At 42.8% G+C, this 15980-nt stretch overlaps 1 protein-coding gene and 1 long non-coding RNA gene across 4 annotated transcripts in view; both read right to left on the bottom strand.

Moving 5' to 3' along the window:
- Nucleotides 1–12358: 12358 nt before the first annotated feature.
- On the bottom strand, nt 12359–13317 carry LOC139024102 (uncharacterized). The gene is made up of 3 exons (XR_011475326.1): nt 13286–13317; nt 12584–13098; nt 12359–12490 (listed from the first exon to the last, which is right to left on the bottom strand). It is a non-coding gene; the product is annotated as an uncharacterized lncRNA (long non-coding RNA).
- Nucleotides 13318–14100: 783 nt separating this feature from the next.
- LOC112069409 (dihydrolipoyllysine-residue succinyltransferase component of 2-oxoglutarate dehydrogenase complex, mitochondrial) overlaps nt 14101–15980 on the bottom strand; it is a 12995-nt gene continuing 11115 nt past the window's right edge. For all 3 annotated transcript variants that reach the window (XM_024136745.2, XM_024136747.2, XM_024136746.2), the window contains exons 14-15: nt 14659–14826; nt 14101–14440 (exon numbers count right to left, since the gene is read on the bottom strand). In XM_024136745.2, coding sequence (XP_023992513.1) covers nt 14306–14440; nt 14659–14826 — 303 coding nt within the window. In that variant the 3' untranslated portion in view covers nt 14101–14305. The remainder of the gene's footprint in view (nt 14441–14658; nt 14827–15980) is intronic.

Below are 15980 nucleotides of genomic sequence, written 5' to 3'. Positions count from 1 at the left end.
AGACGGTGACTTTGGGAAGGTGTAATGCTTGGGGGTCGGATAAATGATCGACGATGTCTCTTGCGAAGAAGCTTTACTTCCTGACTGAATGTGTCGTGCGAGATGTTGCTTTTCATATATCCCCAGCATATAATTGGTCTATCTCATGGAATGCAATTTTATTTGCTCGCGGAGTGCAGCCAGTACCTCCTCTCGCAGAAAGGTGTTCACAAAGTCAACCACTTGGGAATATTAGACATGGCGCACCCGTGCGTTCAAGGATTTAGGATGGTGTTTTTGCGGCTTGCCAGCAATCCCCTTTTTCTCCTCCAAAACATGGAACTATGGTCATTATTGGCCAAGACACGTTCTAAAGTTTTGTGTCATCATGTCGAACTAGAGGACATTTCACGCCAAAAAAGTTACCATCTTTTGCCGCATGTGCAGTCAAATATTATGCTGGCTTTTGTTTATGCAGTTTTGAGCAGTGCTGTGTCTGTCCCTGAGCGGCGGGTTTGCATATATAAGGTTGACGTTGATGTGAAGATCGTTTTAACGTGTGATATGATGACTTTGTATCCTGTTCATTCCAGCATCTTCACAAGGTCTTTGCTGTTGTTTCCTGGGATTATATTGCACTTTTCGCACCAAGAGTTAACCTGGTTTCAACCTCTCTAGAGTAGCAAAATCGCGTCTCTCTGGAGCGATATGAGGCTGCGCGTGGTCCCATGGTTTATACGCGTACTATTGTTGTTACGATGAACGTGGGTACTTCAGGTGTGCTCTGCGCAATAGTGTGCATGCGCGGGCCTTGTTTATCGAAGGTACATAACAACTTTTGGTGGAGTTACAATTGTGTTTTCTGAGGTGCTGCTCGGATGCATTATTCTTCAGATTTTTCGCCGGATGATGTGAGCAAGAATGCAATTGGGGTTATTGGAAAAGCGCATAAAGGATACTTTGAAGCAATACAAATAATATCCACAGGTTAGACCTGGCCCTCGCAATTTGTACAAAATAATTGATGCTGTACCTACACTTATAAACGTATCACTGTGATGGGAATGATGTACCTCTATCTAAAGCTGGCCATTGGAACAATATTCATTACTATCCTGGATACTGTTGGAATCCCACAAGCTCCTTTTGTTTAGGAGGGAAAGCAAGCCTCAAGCATTTTACAAAAGGTTGTATTTTGTGGATATCCCTCTACTGTTAAAACGTACCAACTTGTGAGTTTCCATTTGTTGTGTCATGATTACAGTGGTGTGATAAATGTGGTTTTGGTACCAGCATACAGAAGTACATATTTGTCTTTGATAAAATAACTCAGCACATTGTGTTCAGGAAAATAATAGACCTGACTTTGTGGTATAGAAACAAAGAGTCACGACTAGTTCCTAATCCTGGTTGCTAAAATTATTATATTAATCCGACCTCTTGAACTTAAATCATGTTTAGGTTATACTATGATTAAAGCAGTACATGTGAAATTGGTGGTGAGAGTGGAGAATTCTGAAAAATCTCGTTGACCGTCTTTTAATAACTGTTCTGTACTCCAACTAAGAAAGTATGTTCTATTTTGTCCAATACTCTCTACATATTGTACGGGGATTCAGCTTCTTGTGTATCAGAATACCGGAAGTAATCAGTTACTAATACAATTGGGCAAACTAGAGTGAAACTCTTTGAACGAACAGGAAAGCAATAGACAATATAGAGACACTCCCTAGAATCTTCGTCTTTCTATTGGCGCAATTCCCGATATAGGACTTGATATACGTTCACACATATGGGATATATGAACTCTCTGGTCAGGTGCCCAAAGAGGTTATATGTAGTCGGCTGTTAAGATGAATGCACTGGATGAAAGAGAGTTCTGCATAATTTAATAACAATCGCATATTAGGTTATGTGTTAATTATGTGATTTAATAACAGGCCTGCAGCAAAGCACCCCCACAACATGATGCTGCCACCCCCGTGCTTCACGGTTGGGATGGTGTTCTTCGGCTTGCAAGCATCCCCCTTTTTCCTCCAAACATAACTATGGTCATTATGGCCAAACAGTTCTATTTTTGTTTCATCAGACTAGAGGACATTTCACCAAAAAGTACGATCTTTGTCCCCATGTGCAGTTGCAAATTATAGTCTGGCTTTTTTATGGCAGTTTTGGAGCAGTGGCTTCTTCCTTGCTGAGCGGCCTTTCAGGTTACGTTGATATAGGAGTCGTTTTACGGTGGATATAGATACTTTTGTATCTGTTTCCTTCCAGCATCTTCACAAGGTCCTTTGCTGTTGTTCTGGGATTGATWTGCACTTTTCGCACCAAAGTACGTTCATCTCTAGGAGACAAAACGCGTCTCCTGAGCGGTATGGCGGCTGCGTGGTCCCATGGTGTTTATACTTGCGTACTATTGTTTGTACAGATGAACGTGGTACCTTCAGGTGTTTGGAAATTGCTCCCAAGGATAAACCAGACTTGTGGAGGTCTACAATTGTTTTTCTGAGGTCTTGGCTGATTTCTTCAGATTTTCCCATGATGTCAAGCAAAGAGGCACTGAGTTTGAAGGTAGGCCTTGAAATACATCCACAGGTACACCTCCAATTGACAAAAATGATGTCAATTAACCTATCAGAAGCTACTAAAGCCATGACATCATTCTCTGGAATTTTCCAAGCTTTTTAGAGGCACAGTCAACTTAGTGTATGTAAACTTCTGACCCACTGTAATTGTGATACAGTGGATTATAAGTGACATAATCTGTCTGTAAACAATTGTTGGAAAAATGACTTGTGTCATGCACAAAGTGCAAACTATAGTTTGTTAACAAGGAATGTGGAGTGGTTGAAAAACGAGTTTTAATTACTCCAACCTAAGTGTATGTAAACTTCCGACTTCAACTGTATGTCAATACATTGCAGTCCCTTGAATATATTGACATAGCTCATCTTTTCCCATTGAGTGCAATGTATCGACACAAGCATCAATCGRTTGACAGTTATCTTTTCCCATTGGCAACGGCAAAGCTTGATAGGAGCGTGGCCAGTCGACACAAGCATCAATCGGTTGACCTCTAACTGATAATGAGCTGCAATGTATTACTCTTGTAGGACTTCCTTACGGAGCGAAAAGAGGGCCTGGTAGAGTTGTTCCAGGGATTAGATAAAGAGGGAAGCAGGTCTGTGGAGGAGTTCAGGAAGCAGGTCTGTGGAGGAGTTCAGGAAGCAGGTCTGTGGTGGAGTTCAGGAAGCAGGTCTGTGGAGGAGTTCAGGAAGCAGGTCTGTGGAGGAGTTCAGGAAGCAGGTCATGAGCAGTAGACTGACAGAATACTGTCTCTCACACTCACAATTGATTGAACATGACTAGATCAATCAATCAGCCAAGCAACCAATGAATCAATCAACCAAACAACAACCAATGAATCAATCAACCAAACAACAACCAATGAATCAATCAACCAAACAACCAATGAATCAATCAACCAAGCAACAACCAATGAATCAATCGACCAAACAACCAATGAATCAATCAATCAACCAAACAACAACCAATGAATCAATCAACCAAACAACAACCAATGACTCAATCAACCAAACAACAACCAATGAATCAATCGACCAAACAACCAATGAATCAATCGATTAGATTCTTATAGATTATTCAAAGGAATAGATTCTTTTGAATTTGGTGGTTAAGATAAGCGTTATGTTTGTGTATTGCAACAAGATAATATACTTATTGTTTCAACTGCAGATTGCCCCTTTTAAGGAGATTAGAAAGTCATAGTTTGTACATTGAGTCAAATGTGTTTTGCTCATGGCACTATTTAATACTACTACTGTCTTTGTCATTGCTGGATTCATTCCACAGTCAGTTTGCTGAGCAGTAATAGGCAACCATCGGTAGCGAGAGAAGCAGAACGGACAGTGACCACTGGTGTAAAGTGAACAAGATGGAGGACGACATAAATAAACATCAGGCTGTGAACCAACGAACAAACAAAACAAAACTGAATATTCAAGGTGGTATTGTAGGGATCTACACTCGTCTTCCCCACTCAAACCCTTCGTGGTGATTGGTGAATATGTTTGACCTTTAACCCCCCCAGCCAGCCAGCTGCGATGCAAGGAGGGCACGTCAGTTCAGCCAGGTGTTCCAGAGCCTGATCTCTCCCTCTGTCTCTCTTCCGGTCTCTCCTCGTCGCCTCCGGCTCATTCTACAGCCGGCATTAATCTTCTGCTACGACAACAATAGACCCAGAGAGAGATACACAGACTGAGAGGCAGGAGGAGGAAGAATAGAAGGCCTTGGTCCGGGCTTGTATCAAAGGCAGCCAGAGGGAGGCAGGAAGAATAGGGCCAGATGCAGCCAGGCGTGTGTCTGCTTTGTGATTGTACGCACGGCCTGTAAAGGAGACGGACGGACGGACAAACTCTTGATGAATATGCACGCAGATGATTACTTATGCAGGCACAGCGTTGGGATGGAAATAAGTCTGATTGTGTCTCAAGGTGTGTTTCTTTATGGAGAGACTTTCGGTATCTGAAAAGGCTTCGGTATAACAGCAGCTGGTGAGTAACCGTGCCTGTGGTTTGGTGAGTAACGGTACCTGTGGTTTGGGAGTAACCATGCCTGTGGTTTGGTGAGTAACCGTGCCTGTGGTTTGGTGAGTAACCGTGCCTGTGGTTTGGAGGATTAAAACCGTGCCCTGTGCGTTGTGAGTTAACCATCCTTGTTGGTAGAAACCGTGCCTTGGTTTGATAATGTCCTGTTTGCGCGGTGAGTAACGTGCGTGTTGGTGAGTAAACAACTTGGTTTGGGAGTAACCGTCCTTGGTTGTGAGTAACCGTTGCCTTGGTTTGTGAGATAACCTGCCTTCCGTGGTATTTGAGTAACCATGTCTGTGTTGGTGAGATAAACCGGCCTTGTTGAGTAACCATGCCTGTGTTTTGTGATGTAACCTGCCTGTGGTTGTGAGGCTAACGTGCGGTTGGTGGTCCTTGTGGTTGGTGAGTAACGGTGCCTGAGGTTTGTGAAGGAACGTATGTGGTTGTGGTACGTACCTGTGGTTTGGTGATGTACACGTTGTCCTGTGTTTTGGTGATAACCGTGCCTGTGGTTTGGTGAGTAAGTTGGGTGGTTTTGCGAGTAACGGTCTGAGGTTTATAACGGTTACCTTGTTTGGTGAGTAACGTAACCTGTGTTTGGTATACACGGTACTGTGTGGTGGAGTAACGTAACCTTGGTTTGGGAGTAATCATGCTGTGGTTTGGTGAGAATCCAGCCTGTGGTTGGTGTATAATCATTGCCTGTTGGTGTGAGTAACGTTGCTGTGGTTTGGTGAGTAACGGTGCCTGTGGGTTGGTTGAGTAACTGTGCCTGTTTGAGATGGCCTGTGGTGTCTGTGTTTGGGAACGATGCTGTGGTTGTGGGAAGCGATGCCTGAGGTTTGGGAAGTAACTTGCCGTGTGTTTGGTGAGTAACGGTACCTGTGGTTTGTGAGAACGTTGCTGTGTCTTGGTGAGTAACTTTCCTAGTGTTGTGAGTAACGGTACCTAGGTTTGGTGAGTACGGTACTGTTTGGTGATAACTTCCTGTGGTTTGGGAGTGAACGTGCCTGTCTTTGTGAGTAACGGTACTGTGGTTTGGGTGGAGTAACGTTCTGTGGTTTGTAAGTAACGTTGCCTGTGGTTGGTGAGTACGGCTTTGTTCCTGTGAACGTTGTTGAGTCTTGCGTGAGGTGAGAACGGTACCTGTGGTTGGTGAGTAACGTTGCCTGTGTTGGCTGATAACGTGCCGTGTTTGGGAGTAACGGTACTGAGTTTGGGTAACGGTACCTGTGTTTGGTGAGTAACAGCACTGTTTGGGGAGTAACGTGCCTGTTTTGGATACGTACCGTGCCTATGGTTGGTGATAAACATGCCTGTGGTTTGGTGAGTAAACATGCCTGTGTGGTTGGCCTTTGAGTAAACATGCCTGGTTTGTGAGTAAACATGCTCGTTGGTTTGGTGAGTACAAACGTGCCTGTGGTTTGTGAGAAATACCGTGCTGTGGTTTGGTGGAGTAACCTTGCCTGTGGTTTGAGTAACGTGCCTTGGGTTTGGTGAGTAACGTGCCTGTGGTTTGGGTGATAACGGTGCGCGTTGGTTGGGAGTAACCGTGCCTGTGGTTTGGTGAAACGCGTGATAACGTGCCTTGTCTGTCACTGCCTGTGTTTGGTGTAACGGGCTTTGAGAACCTGTGCGTTTTGTGAGTAAGCCTGCTGTGGGTTTGGTGAGCGAACGATGCTTGGTTGGGAGTAACGGTGCCTTGGTTTGTTGAGTAACTGTGCCTTGTTGTGATAACCGTGCCTGTCGTTGGGAGGAACGATGCTGTGGTTTGGGAGTAAACTGGTGCCTTGGTTTGGTGAGGCGCTGCTGTGGTTGGAGTATCATGCCTGTGTTTTGAGTAACGTACCTGTGTTTTGAGTAACCGTACCTGTGTTGGAGTAACGGACCTGTGTTTGTGAGTAACCAATGCCGTGTTTTGGTGAGTCAATTTAGAAAGTAAACCAAATTCCAAATTCTCTTCATTGAAAATAATTGTAATCTTAGACGTCGTTTAGACAGGCAGCCTAATTCTGATATCTGTTCCACTAATTGGTCTTTTGACCAATCACATCAGACGTTTTCACAAAATATATTTTCACAAAATATGATCTGATTGGTCAAAAGACCAATTAGTGAGAGATTAAAAAATAAATAAAAAACTGAATTGGGCTACCTGTCGAAAACACAGCTTTTGTGTACTCTCTGAATTGACTGGAATGAAAATGGAATTGACCCCAACCCGGACCCTCTGACCCCAACCCGGACCCTCTGGTAAAGAGACAACTCGTCAGATGATGAGGAGGATGTTCTCACCCTGATGTTTTGATGTGACAGATGTGTGTGTTCAGCTCAGATAGTGTGGATGGAACATGACTACAACCACTTGTTTCCTAAAGTGCTTTTAAAAGCCCAATGATTTGGTTTCGTTTACTGTTGGGACTGTCATGTGAGGAAATATCTGGTACAAAAGGCTTTTGTCTTTTTAAAATAGATTTGATTTGGTACTACGTTTCTCAGTGAAAAGATAGATACCTATTATATTGGTAACGACCTAGCCGTCTGTAATGCGCAAAAAAATAAAAATAAATTGTGGATCTGATGCATTTGACATCAAGGTGCGGGACATTGTGGTGCCTGTGTCCTCTGCTAACCTGATAACTGTTCATTGCTCTGCAGTGAAGAGGCCCCATTGCACCAAGACATAGTGGTTTTGAAACTRAGCTTTGATACTGTTGTATGAAGCATTACAACGGACCAATCAGCTTCATCGTGTGATACTGTTAGCCATGGAAAAGTGATGGTAATATAGTAGTACTGTATTCAACTAGATACAGCAGGAGCATAGTACAGCTCTATTCCCGACACTGAAGTTGTAGTATCTGTTATAAAATATCCCCTTAGATGCTAATGCAGGGTAAGCTCACCTAAACCCAGGAAAGAAGACTCGCCAACAGAGAATAACAAGACTAGTCCAACAGAGAATAACAAGACTAGTCCAACAGAGAATAACAAGACTAGTCCAACAGAGAATAAAAAGACTAGTCCCAACAGAGAATAACAAGACTAGTCCAACAGAGAATAACAAGACTACTCGCCAACAGAGAATAAACAAGACTACTCGCCAACAGAGAATAACAAGACTACTCACCAACAGAGAATAACAAGACTAGTCCAACGAGAATAACAAGACTAGTCCAACAGAGAATAACAAGACTAGTCCAACAGAGAAATAACAAGACTAGTCCAACAGAGAATACCAAGAACTAGTCCAACAGAGAATAACAAGACTAGTCAACAGAGAAACAAGACTAGTCCAACAGAGAATAACAAGACTAATCGCCAACAGAGAATAACAAGACTAGTCCAACAGGAATAAAGACTATCAACAGAGAATAACAAGACTAGTCCAACAGAGAATAACAAGACTAGTCCAACAGAGAATAACAAGACTAGTCCAACAGAGAATAACAAGACTAGTCCAACAGAGAATAAGCAGACAGTCCAACAGAGAATAACAAACTAGTCCAACAGAATAACACAGAAATACTCCAACAGAGAATAACAAGACTACTCCAACAGAGAATAACAAGACTAGTCCAACAGAGAATAACAAGACTAGTCCAACAGAGATAACAAGACTATCCAACAGAGAAATAACAAGACTAGTCCAACAGGAATAACAAGACTATCACAACAGGAATAACCAAGACTATCACCAACAGAGAATCGTAACAAGACTAGCTCACCAACAGAGGAATAACAAGACTAGTCCAACAGAGAATAAAGACTAGTCCAAAGAATAACAAGACAGTCCAACAGCAGAATAACAAAGACAGTCCAAACAGGGAATAACAAGACTAACGTCACGCAACAGAGAAATAACAAGACTAGTCCAACAGAGAATAACAAGACTAGTCCAACAGGGAATAACAAGACTAGTCCAACAGAGAATAACAAGACTAGTCCAACAGGCCTGTTTGGGGAAAAAAATGGAAGAAAAAAATAATAACCCGAATAATTTAGGTAAATTACGTCTCTGATGTTGGTTTAATGAAAACCAATAGCTAGTTCTGCCATTCCTAATGGTCCATCTGTCATCTGAATCAACACAAAGCCTTTTGGAGGCCTTATTGGACAAGCTTCAATGGATATTCATATGTTGGGTGCAAATGTTCAAGACAAATACAACAACAACAACAAAAAAACTCCATCACAACCGAATGAATGAATATCTATGCACCTTGCAGCGCAGGCTTGGTCTAACGGAGCATATGCAGCAAACGATCTTGATCGGAGCTAAAGGAATCTTGAGTGGCCAATAAAAGTAAATCATTAAATCAAAAAGACCCCATGGTGTTATTGATCCCTGTATTGATCAACCATTAATAAAAGGCATCCTGTATTATCATGCTCATCTAACATTATCAACCTGGTTTWTTAAATTTATTTTATTGAAATTTCGAATGAACGAACTTGTTTTTTTTTTTCTCCTTCCAAATGGCGTTGTTCAAACATTTGTGGACGGTAGATGCTGGCACAGAAACAAAGACGCAGCCATTAGTAGCCATTGTCCTCGATGATTATTAAAGTAAACAGAGAGTGTAGAGGGGAGCGCTCGCCTTACGGAGGCAGCTGCAGGCACTTGAGAGGAGCGTCCGTGAAGAGAGGAGGAAAAGAGGGGAGGAAGGGCCCGGGCCAAGCAACCCACAAGACTCGCTATTAGAGAGGTGAGCCCATTATTCTGAGGCTTTCTAGAGAACAGCAGAGCGCTACGATAATTAGCTTAGAAGATCAGGGTGGTCGTCATTACACACCAAACGGAAGAAAACGGATTAAAACAGGAGGGGAATATCAGGACTCAATAAGAACTGCTCGTTTTCCCTTTCTGTTGAAAAAGGTTTCGCTACAGTGTGCTTTAATGAATAGGGCCCCAGATCTATCTCTGGGTTAGGATTCATCTGGGTGTAGTACAGCAGTGTAATGACAGACACGGCAAGGAACAAAAACGTTCTGTTCCTGCTTCCTATTAAGGGCCAATCTGTCATTTCTACATTCATTTCTGGACTTTTAAATGAATTGTATAGAGTGTACAAAACATTAAGTACACCTGCTCTTTCCATGACAGACTGACCAGGTGAAAGCTATGACCCCTTATTGATGTCACTTGTTAAATCCACTTCAATTGGTGTAGATGAAGGGGAGGAGACAGGTTAAAGAAGGATTTTTAAGCCTTGAGACGTGGATTGTGTATGGCTGCCATTCAGACGGTGTATGGGCAAGACAATAGATTTAAGGGCCTTTGAACGGGGTGTGGTGGTAGGTGCCAGGCGTACCGGTTTGTGTCAAGAACTGCAACGCTGCTGGGTTTTTCACGCTCAACAGTTTACCCGAGTGTATCAAGAATGGTCCACCACCCAAAGGACATCCAGCAAACTTGACACAACTGTGGGAACGATTGGAGACATGGGCCAGCATCCCTGTGGAACGCTTTCGACACCTTGTAGAGTCCATGTCCCCGACGAATTGAGTCTGTTCAGACGGCAAAATGTGTTCTTAATGTTTGGTATACTCTGTGCGTACCAACTGATTCTTGAAGAATACAACGTATAAATTGCCTTGTGAGCATAGTTCAACTGTCGTACCCCAACAGAACCCAAACTACACTCTTTGTTTTATTTCTACAAACAATGGAAAAAAAACAACTATAGCCTAAAAAAATATTGTTAAAGCCCCCATGCAGTGTTTGGAATTTTATTATTTATTCATCACTGTATGTGTTTATTTTATGAACATTCCCTGAGTCTCCTTTGACCCAGGAAATGCTCAGTCTGATTGTGTGGCCGTTAGGAAACAAATTGGAAGATATTTCCATACACAGCCCTAATTGGCTGATAGGACAGTCTAGAGCCCACCCCCTTTACCCAGATGAACAGTCATTGGTCTATTATAATCGGATCACATTGTGAAGTCATGATGTGGGCCCAAAGTTCCATCCCACCTGAACAGGCAGAAATTCCAGGAATTGTTTTCTAATCAGTTCTTAGACAAAAAGGGAATGAACATCATTTTCACAATTTGAGAGTGTAATKTCAACCTCAGGTAAATATATATCTTTTTTTACTGCTCTGCCCCGTTAAAAACAATTTGAATATCATGATGGTCAGTCCTTGCATCCATAGCTCAGTCTATGTATTTGAGTGGGGTTACATTTCTCCAGCCTTCTCTCAGTTGTTTACCGAAATAGTGTTTGGTGGGGGGGGGTTCTGCTTTGTTATTATTTGAACTGCAGATGCCCCTTTAATTTCACCCCGTTACCAGTCCACTAAGAAGGTAGTCATGCCGTCTGGTTGACTGGTTCCTCATAAGGTTTCTTCCTTTTCCTTACGAAATAACGAGTCGACACCAGAACACTGAAAAAAGATCTCCCAGAGTTTTATTGCGCAACGTTTCGACCCATGATGCATCTATCCTGTATTTCATGGTTGTTTTTGTCATGTTTTTTTGTTGTAACCAACACCTGCATGTTATTAGATGTGTTGTGTGCGTTTGAAACCAATCTGTCTTTTCCTTGCCACTGTGYTGCTGCTTGCTCTAGTGGGGGTTCTGTGATCCATGTAGGGAAAGCTAAAAATACATTAGATAAGATCAGAGAGGAGAAGAAAAAAACCACAAGTACATAAAACTCTGGGATGTTTAAAATGGTTTCCTTTAAATGAAGTTACAAGTATTGTATACAGCACATAGAGAATCTGCTTCCTGGGTTCGACGAAGAAGAGTTCTTCATGAAATACAATTGTGCATGCTGCTAAATTGTGCGACTTGAAAACTGTACCCGAACACTGGTCCGGGTGTTACACTGCATGTTGCCTTGTCATGGACTGACAGAACTCTCTCCAGAGGGAGGTGGTTTCTCTTCAATACAATGTGGAAATGCCTGAGTATGAAATGGAAGCCTACTCCCTGTATAGGAGCCCTAAACTTCGTGCCCTAATATAGTGAATCGGATGCCATTTAGTATGCAAACAATGTTTGCGGTGGTTTCGATGAGAGGAGCAATGCCACTCAGTGGACAGTCATCCCAAAGAAGCAGCAGAAGTTCCTGCAACGGGGGAAGCCATGAGACTAGACATGAAGAGGTGACCCTTTAACCAACCCCCAGGAATAGCACTGTCAAAACACAGAACCATGACTTGGGACAGTCATACAAAACCATGACATGGGACAGACATACAGTACAGAGTCATGACATGGGACAGCCATACAGAACAGGCGATCTAGAATGGACTTCATCTTGTATCCGACTGAGCAATTCTTTAGGCTAGAATGCTAAAAACACGTATTTGGCGTTAAAATCGGTAGCATGGATAGACTACATGTACAGATGATTGAAAAGCTCTCTGGTGCTAAGAGGAACACCGTAAAATCATGACGCTTTTTTGGCACGTGACCATTTCTTGATGTAAGTGCTTTGAATGGAAAAGTCTAATATTGAGACAGAACAACCTGGTCGGTTCATTAGAGAGTCAGTCTAATATTGAGACGGATCAGACCTGGTCGGTTCATTAGAGAGTCAGTCTAATATTGAGACAGATCAGACCTGGTCGGTTCATTAGAGTCAGTCTAATATTGAGTCAGAACAGACCTGGTCGGTTCATTAGAGAGTCAGTCTAATATTGAGACAGATCAGACCTGGTCGGTTCATTAGAGAGTCAGTCTAATATTGAGACGGATCAGACCTGGTCGGTTCACAGAGAGTCAGTCTAAATCGAGACAGAACAGACCTGGTCGGTTCATTAGAGAGTCAGTCTAATATGAGACAGATCAGACCTGGTCGGTTCATTAGAGTCAGTCTAATATTGAGACATGAACAGACCTGTCGGTTCATCAGAGAGTCAGTCTAATATCGAGACAGAACAGACCTGGTCGTTCATTAGAGAGTCAGTCTAATATTGAGACAGATCAGACCTGGTCGGTTCATTAGAGAGTCAGTCTAATATTGAGACGAATCAGACCTGGTCGGTTCATTAGAGAGTCAGTCTAATATTGAGACGGATCAGACCTGGTCGGTTCATTAGAGAGTCAGTCTAATATTGAGACAGATCAGAACCTGGTCGGTTCATTAGAGAGTCAGTCTAATATTGAGACGGATCAGACCTGGTCGGTTCATTAGAGTCAGTCTAATATTGAGACGGATCAGACCTGGTCGTTTCATTAGAGAGTCAGTCTAATATTGAGACGGATCAGACCTGGTCGGTTCATTAGAGAGGCAGTCTAATATTGAGACGGAACAGACCTGGTCGTTTCATTAGAGAGTCAGTCTAATATTGAGACAGAACCGACCTGGTCGGTTCATTAGAGAGTCAGTCTAATATCGAGACAGATCAGACCTGGTCGGTTCATTAGAGAGTCAGTCTAATATTGAGACGGATCAGACCTGGTCGGTCATCAGAGAGTCAGTCTAATATTGAGACGGATCAGACCTGGTCGGTTCATCAGAGAGTCAGTCTAATATTGAGACAGAACAGACCTGGTCGTTCATTAGAGAGTCAGTCTAATATTGAGACGGATCAGACCTGGTCGGTTCATTAGAGAGTCAGTCTAATATTGAGACGGATCAGACCTGGTCGGTTCATTAGAGAGTCAGTCTAATATCGAGACAGATCAGACCTGGTCGGTTCATTAGAGAGTCAGTCTATATTTGAGACGGATCAGACCTGGTCGGTTCATTAGAGAGTCAGTCTAATATTGAGACGGATCAGAACCTGGTCGGTTCATTAGAGTCAGTCTAATATTGAGACGGATCAGACCTGGTCGGTTCATAGAGTCAGTCTAATATTGAGACGGATCAGACCTGGTCGGTTCATTAGAGTCAGTCTAATATTGAGACGGATCAGACCTGGTCGGTTCATCAGAGAGTCAGTCTAATATTGAGACAGAACAGACCTGGTCAGTTCATTTGAGGAGTCAGTCTAATATTGAGACAGATCAGACCTGGTCGGTTCATTAGAGAGTCAGTCTAATATTGAGACAGATCAGACCTGGTCGGTTCATCAGAGAGTCAGTCTAATATTGAGACGGATCAGACCTGGTCGGTTCATTAGAGTCAGTCTAATATTGAGACAGAACAGACCTGGTCAGTTCATTAGAGAGTCAGTCTAATATTGAGACAGATCAGACCTGGTCGGTTCATTAGAGAGTCAGTCTAATATTGAGACATGAACAGACCTGGTCGGTTCATCAGAGAGTCAGTCTAATATTGAGACATGAAACCGACCAGGTCTGTTCTCAGTCAGTGACACACTGTATGATGTTAAATCAATCTGACATTTCAATCTGATCAAAAACTGCTGAATGAAACCAACTAATAATAAGTGAATAATCTCAACATTAAATTCTGTCTTAGCCCCAGTCCCATATCTGTCTGTGCCTTTCAGCCAACTATAATGTCTTTGTCACTTAAACAGATCGAGGACTCTCTCTTCAACCTAAAGTAAATAACAATGGATTTGGCTGTCGCTTGTTTTTGGGATGGGTTGGTTTGGTTTCATACAGATGCCGAGCGATGTTTAAAAATCGCTGGGGGTGTGTTCAGCAGGACACAACGTTGTGGAGCATTATGTACAACCACATACCTCTGAGGTAGAAAAGAGAGTCAACCACACTACTATTTGTAAATGCTCAACAACGTTAGTGCCTACTGAACGTGGCCCCACTGCAGTGATGGAAGGTTGGAATCACATGTCGAGCAGAAGAACGCGGGGATCCTCCACCACAGACTTGATTTTACGCAGGAAGGTGACTGCCTCTCTGCCGTCGACCAGCCGATGGTCGTAGGTCAGAGCCACGTACATCATGGGCCGGATCTCCACCTGATGGAGAGAGAGAGAGAGAGAGACACAGAGAGACAGAGAGAGAGAGAGAGAGAGAGAGAGAGAAATAACTATACAGCAGACATCAGAAACAAACTGTTCATTAAAATGTATAAAATTTGCCTTCAGCTTCAAAATAATATCCAATTCAAGTTCTGGATGGAGATGAATTTAACTTGTTGACATACAGACGGGAATGCACTGAGGGTGAGACCCACCTTGCCGCCGATGGCCACAGGCCTGTCGAAGATGCCGTGCATGCCCAGGATGGCAGACTGGGGTGGGTTGATGATGGGCGTGCCGAACATGGAACCGAACACTCCCCCGTTACTGATGGTGAAGGTACCTCCGTCCATGTCCTCCACAGCCAGCAAATTATTACGAGCCTGGACAAAACACAGCAGGCGAGTTTGGTCATTATTCAATGCCATTCGTTTCATTTCATTGATTTATTTTTTTATTTTCTTGGAAGAACTTCTTGGCAGCTTTAAATCACAAGGTGATGTCATCATATTGACGTTGTGATAAAACGAGTCAAATCAAACTTTATTAGTCACCTGCGTCGAATACAACAGGTGTAGGTAGACCTTACAGTGAAATGCTTACTTACAAGCCCTTAACCAACAGTGCAGCTTCAAAMATTACAGATAAGAATAAGTGATAAAAGTAACAAGTCATTAAATTGGAGCAGTAAAAAAATAACAATATATACAGGGGGTGCCGGTACAGAGTCAATGTGGAGGCTATATACAGGGGGTGCCGGTACAGAGTCAATGTGGAGGCTATATACAGGGGGTACCGGTACAGAGTCAATGTGGAGGCTATACAAGCTTTGTTCAGAACTGGAATGAATGAGTCTCACTATAAGCGTAAACATAGATCATGAGCTGCAGAATGAGATTTCATCTGTTGTTCTCAGTTCATGATGTCTGTCCTTACTTTTGGTCACGTCCATGATAACTTATAAAAATTATAACTCAATGCCATTGCATGCATAGACAGACCGACCTTATCCAAAGCAAACTTTAATTCACTACGTACATACATTTTTCCGACGATTCACGGTGGTGCCAGCCTAGCTGGAAATGAACGTGGAACTCCACACCCTGGTGTTTAACGAAGCACGATGCTAACTAGATAAAGCCATGAGGCACAGAGGATGATTTCGGTCACCTTGTGATTAAACGGCACACAGGGGTTTTCTAACGGGAAGAAACTCTTCCGTGAAAACAATATATAGATTTCAAACTCCCAAACAGTGCCCAACGTGATCTCAATGTAAGAACATGTGTCAGATATGGCCATTTACATTCAATACAGGATTATGGAAACCATTTTTAAAGTAATCGAGACATGGATTGACGCCCATTGTGTTTTCTCCATATGCTCGTAACAGTGAGAGCTGGCTGTGGAGAAAGGGCAGTATATCATTACTATGTCAACTAACCGGTAGAGTGGATCGTGCCACAGCAACATTGACTCTCGTAATCCGTAATACGCTGTAGGTATAGCCCTCCACATTGACTCTAACTGTATATAT

The sequence above is a fragment of the Salvelinus sp. IW2-2015 genome, unplaced genomic scaffold (assembly GCF_002910315.2).
Source record: "Salvelinus sp. IW2-2015 unplaced genomic scaffold, ASM291031v2 Un_scaffold1003, whole genome shotgun sequence".
Classification (NCBI taxonomy): domain Eukaryota; kingdom Metazoa; phylum Chordata; class Actinopteri; order Salmoniformes; family Salmonidae; genus Salvelinus; species Salvelinus sp. IW2-2015.
Note: the sequence above shows the minus strand (reverse complement) of the source record. Positions and strands in the feature narration are given on the sequence as shown.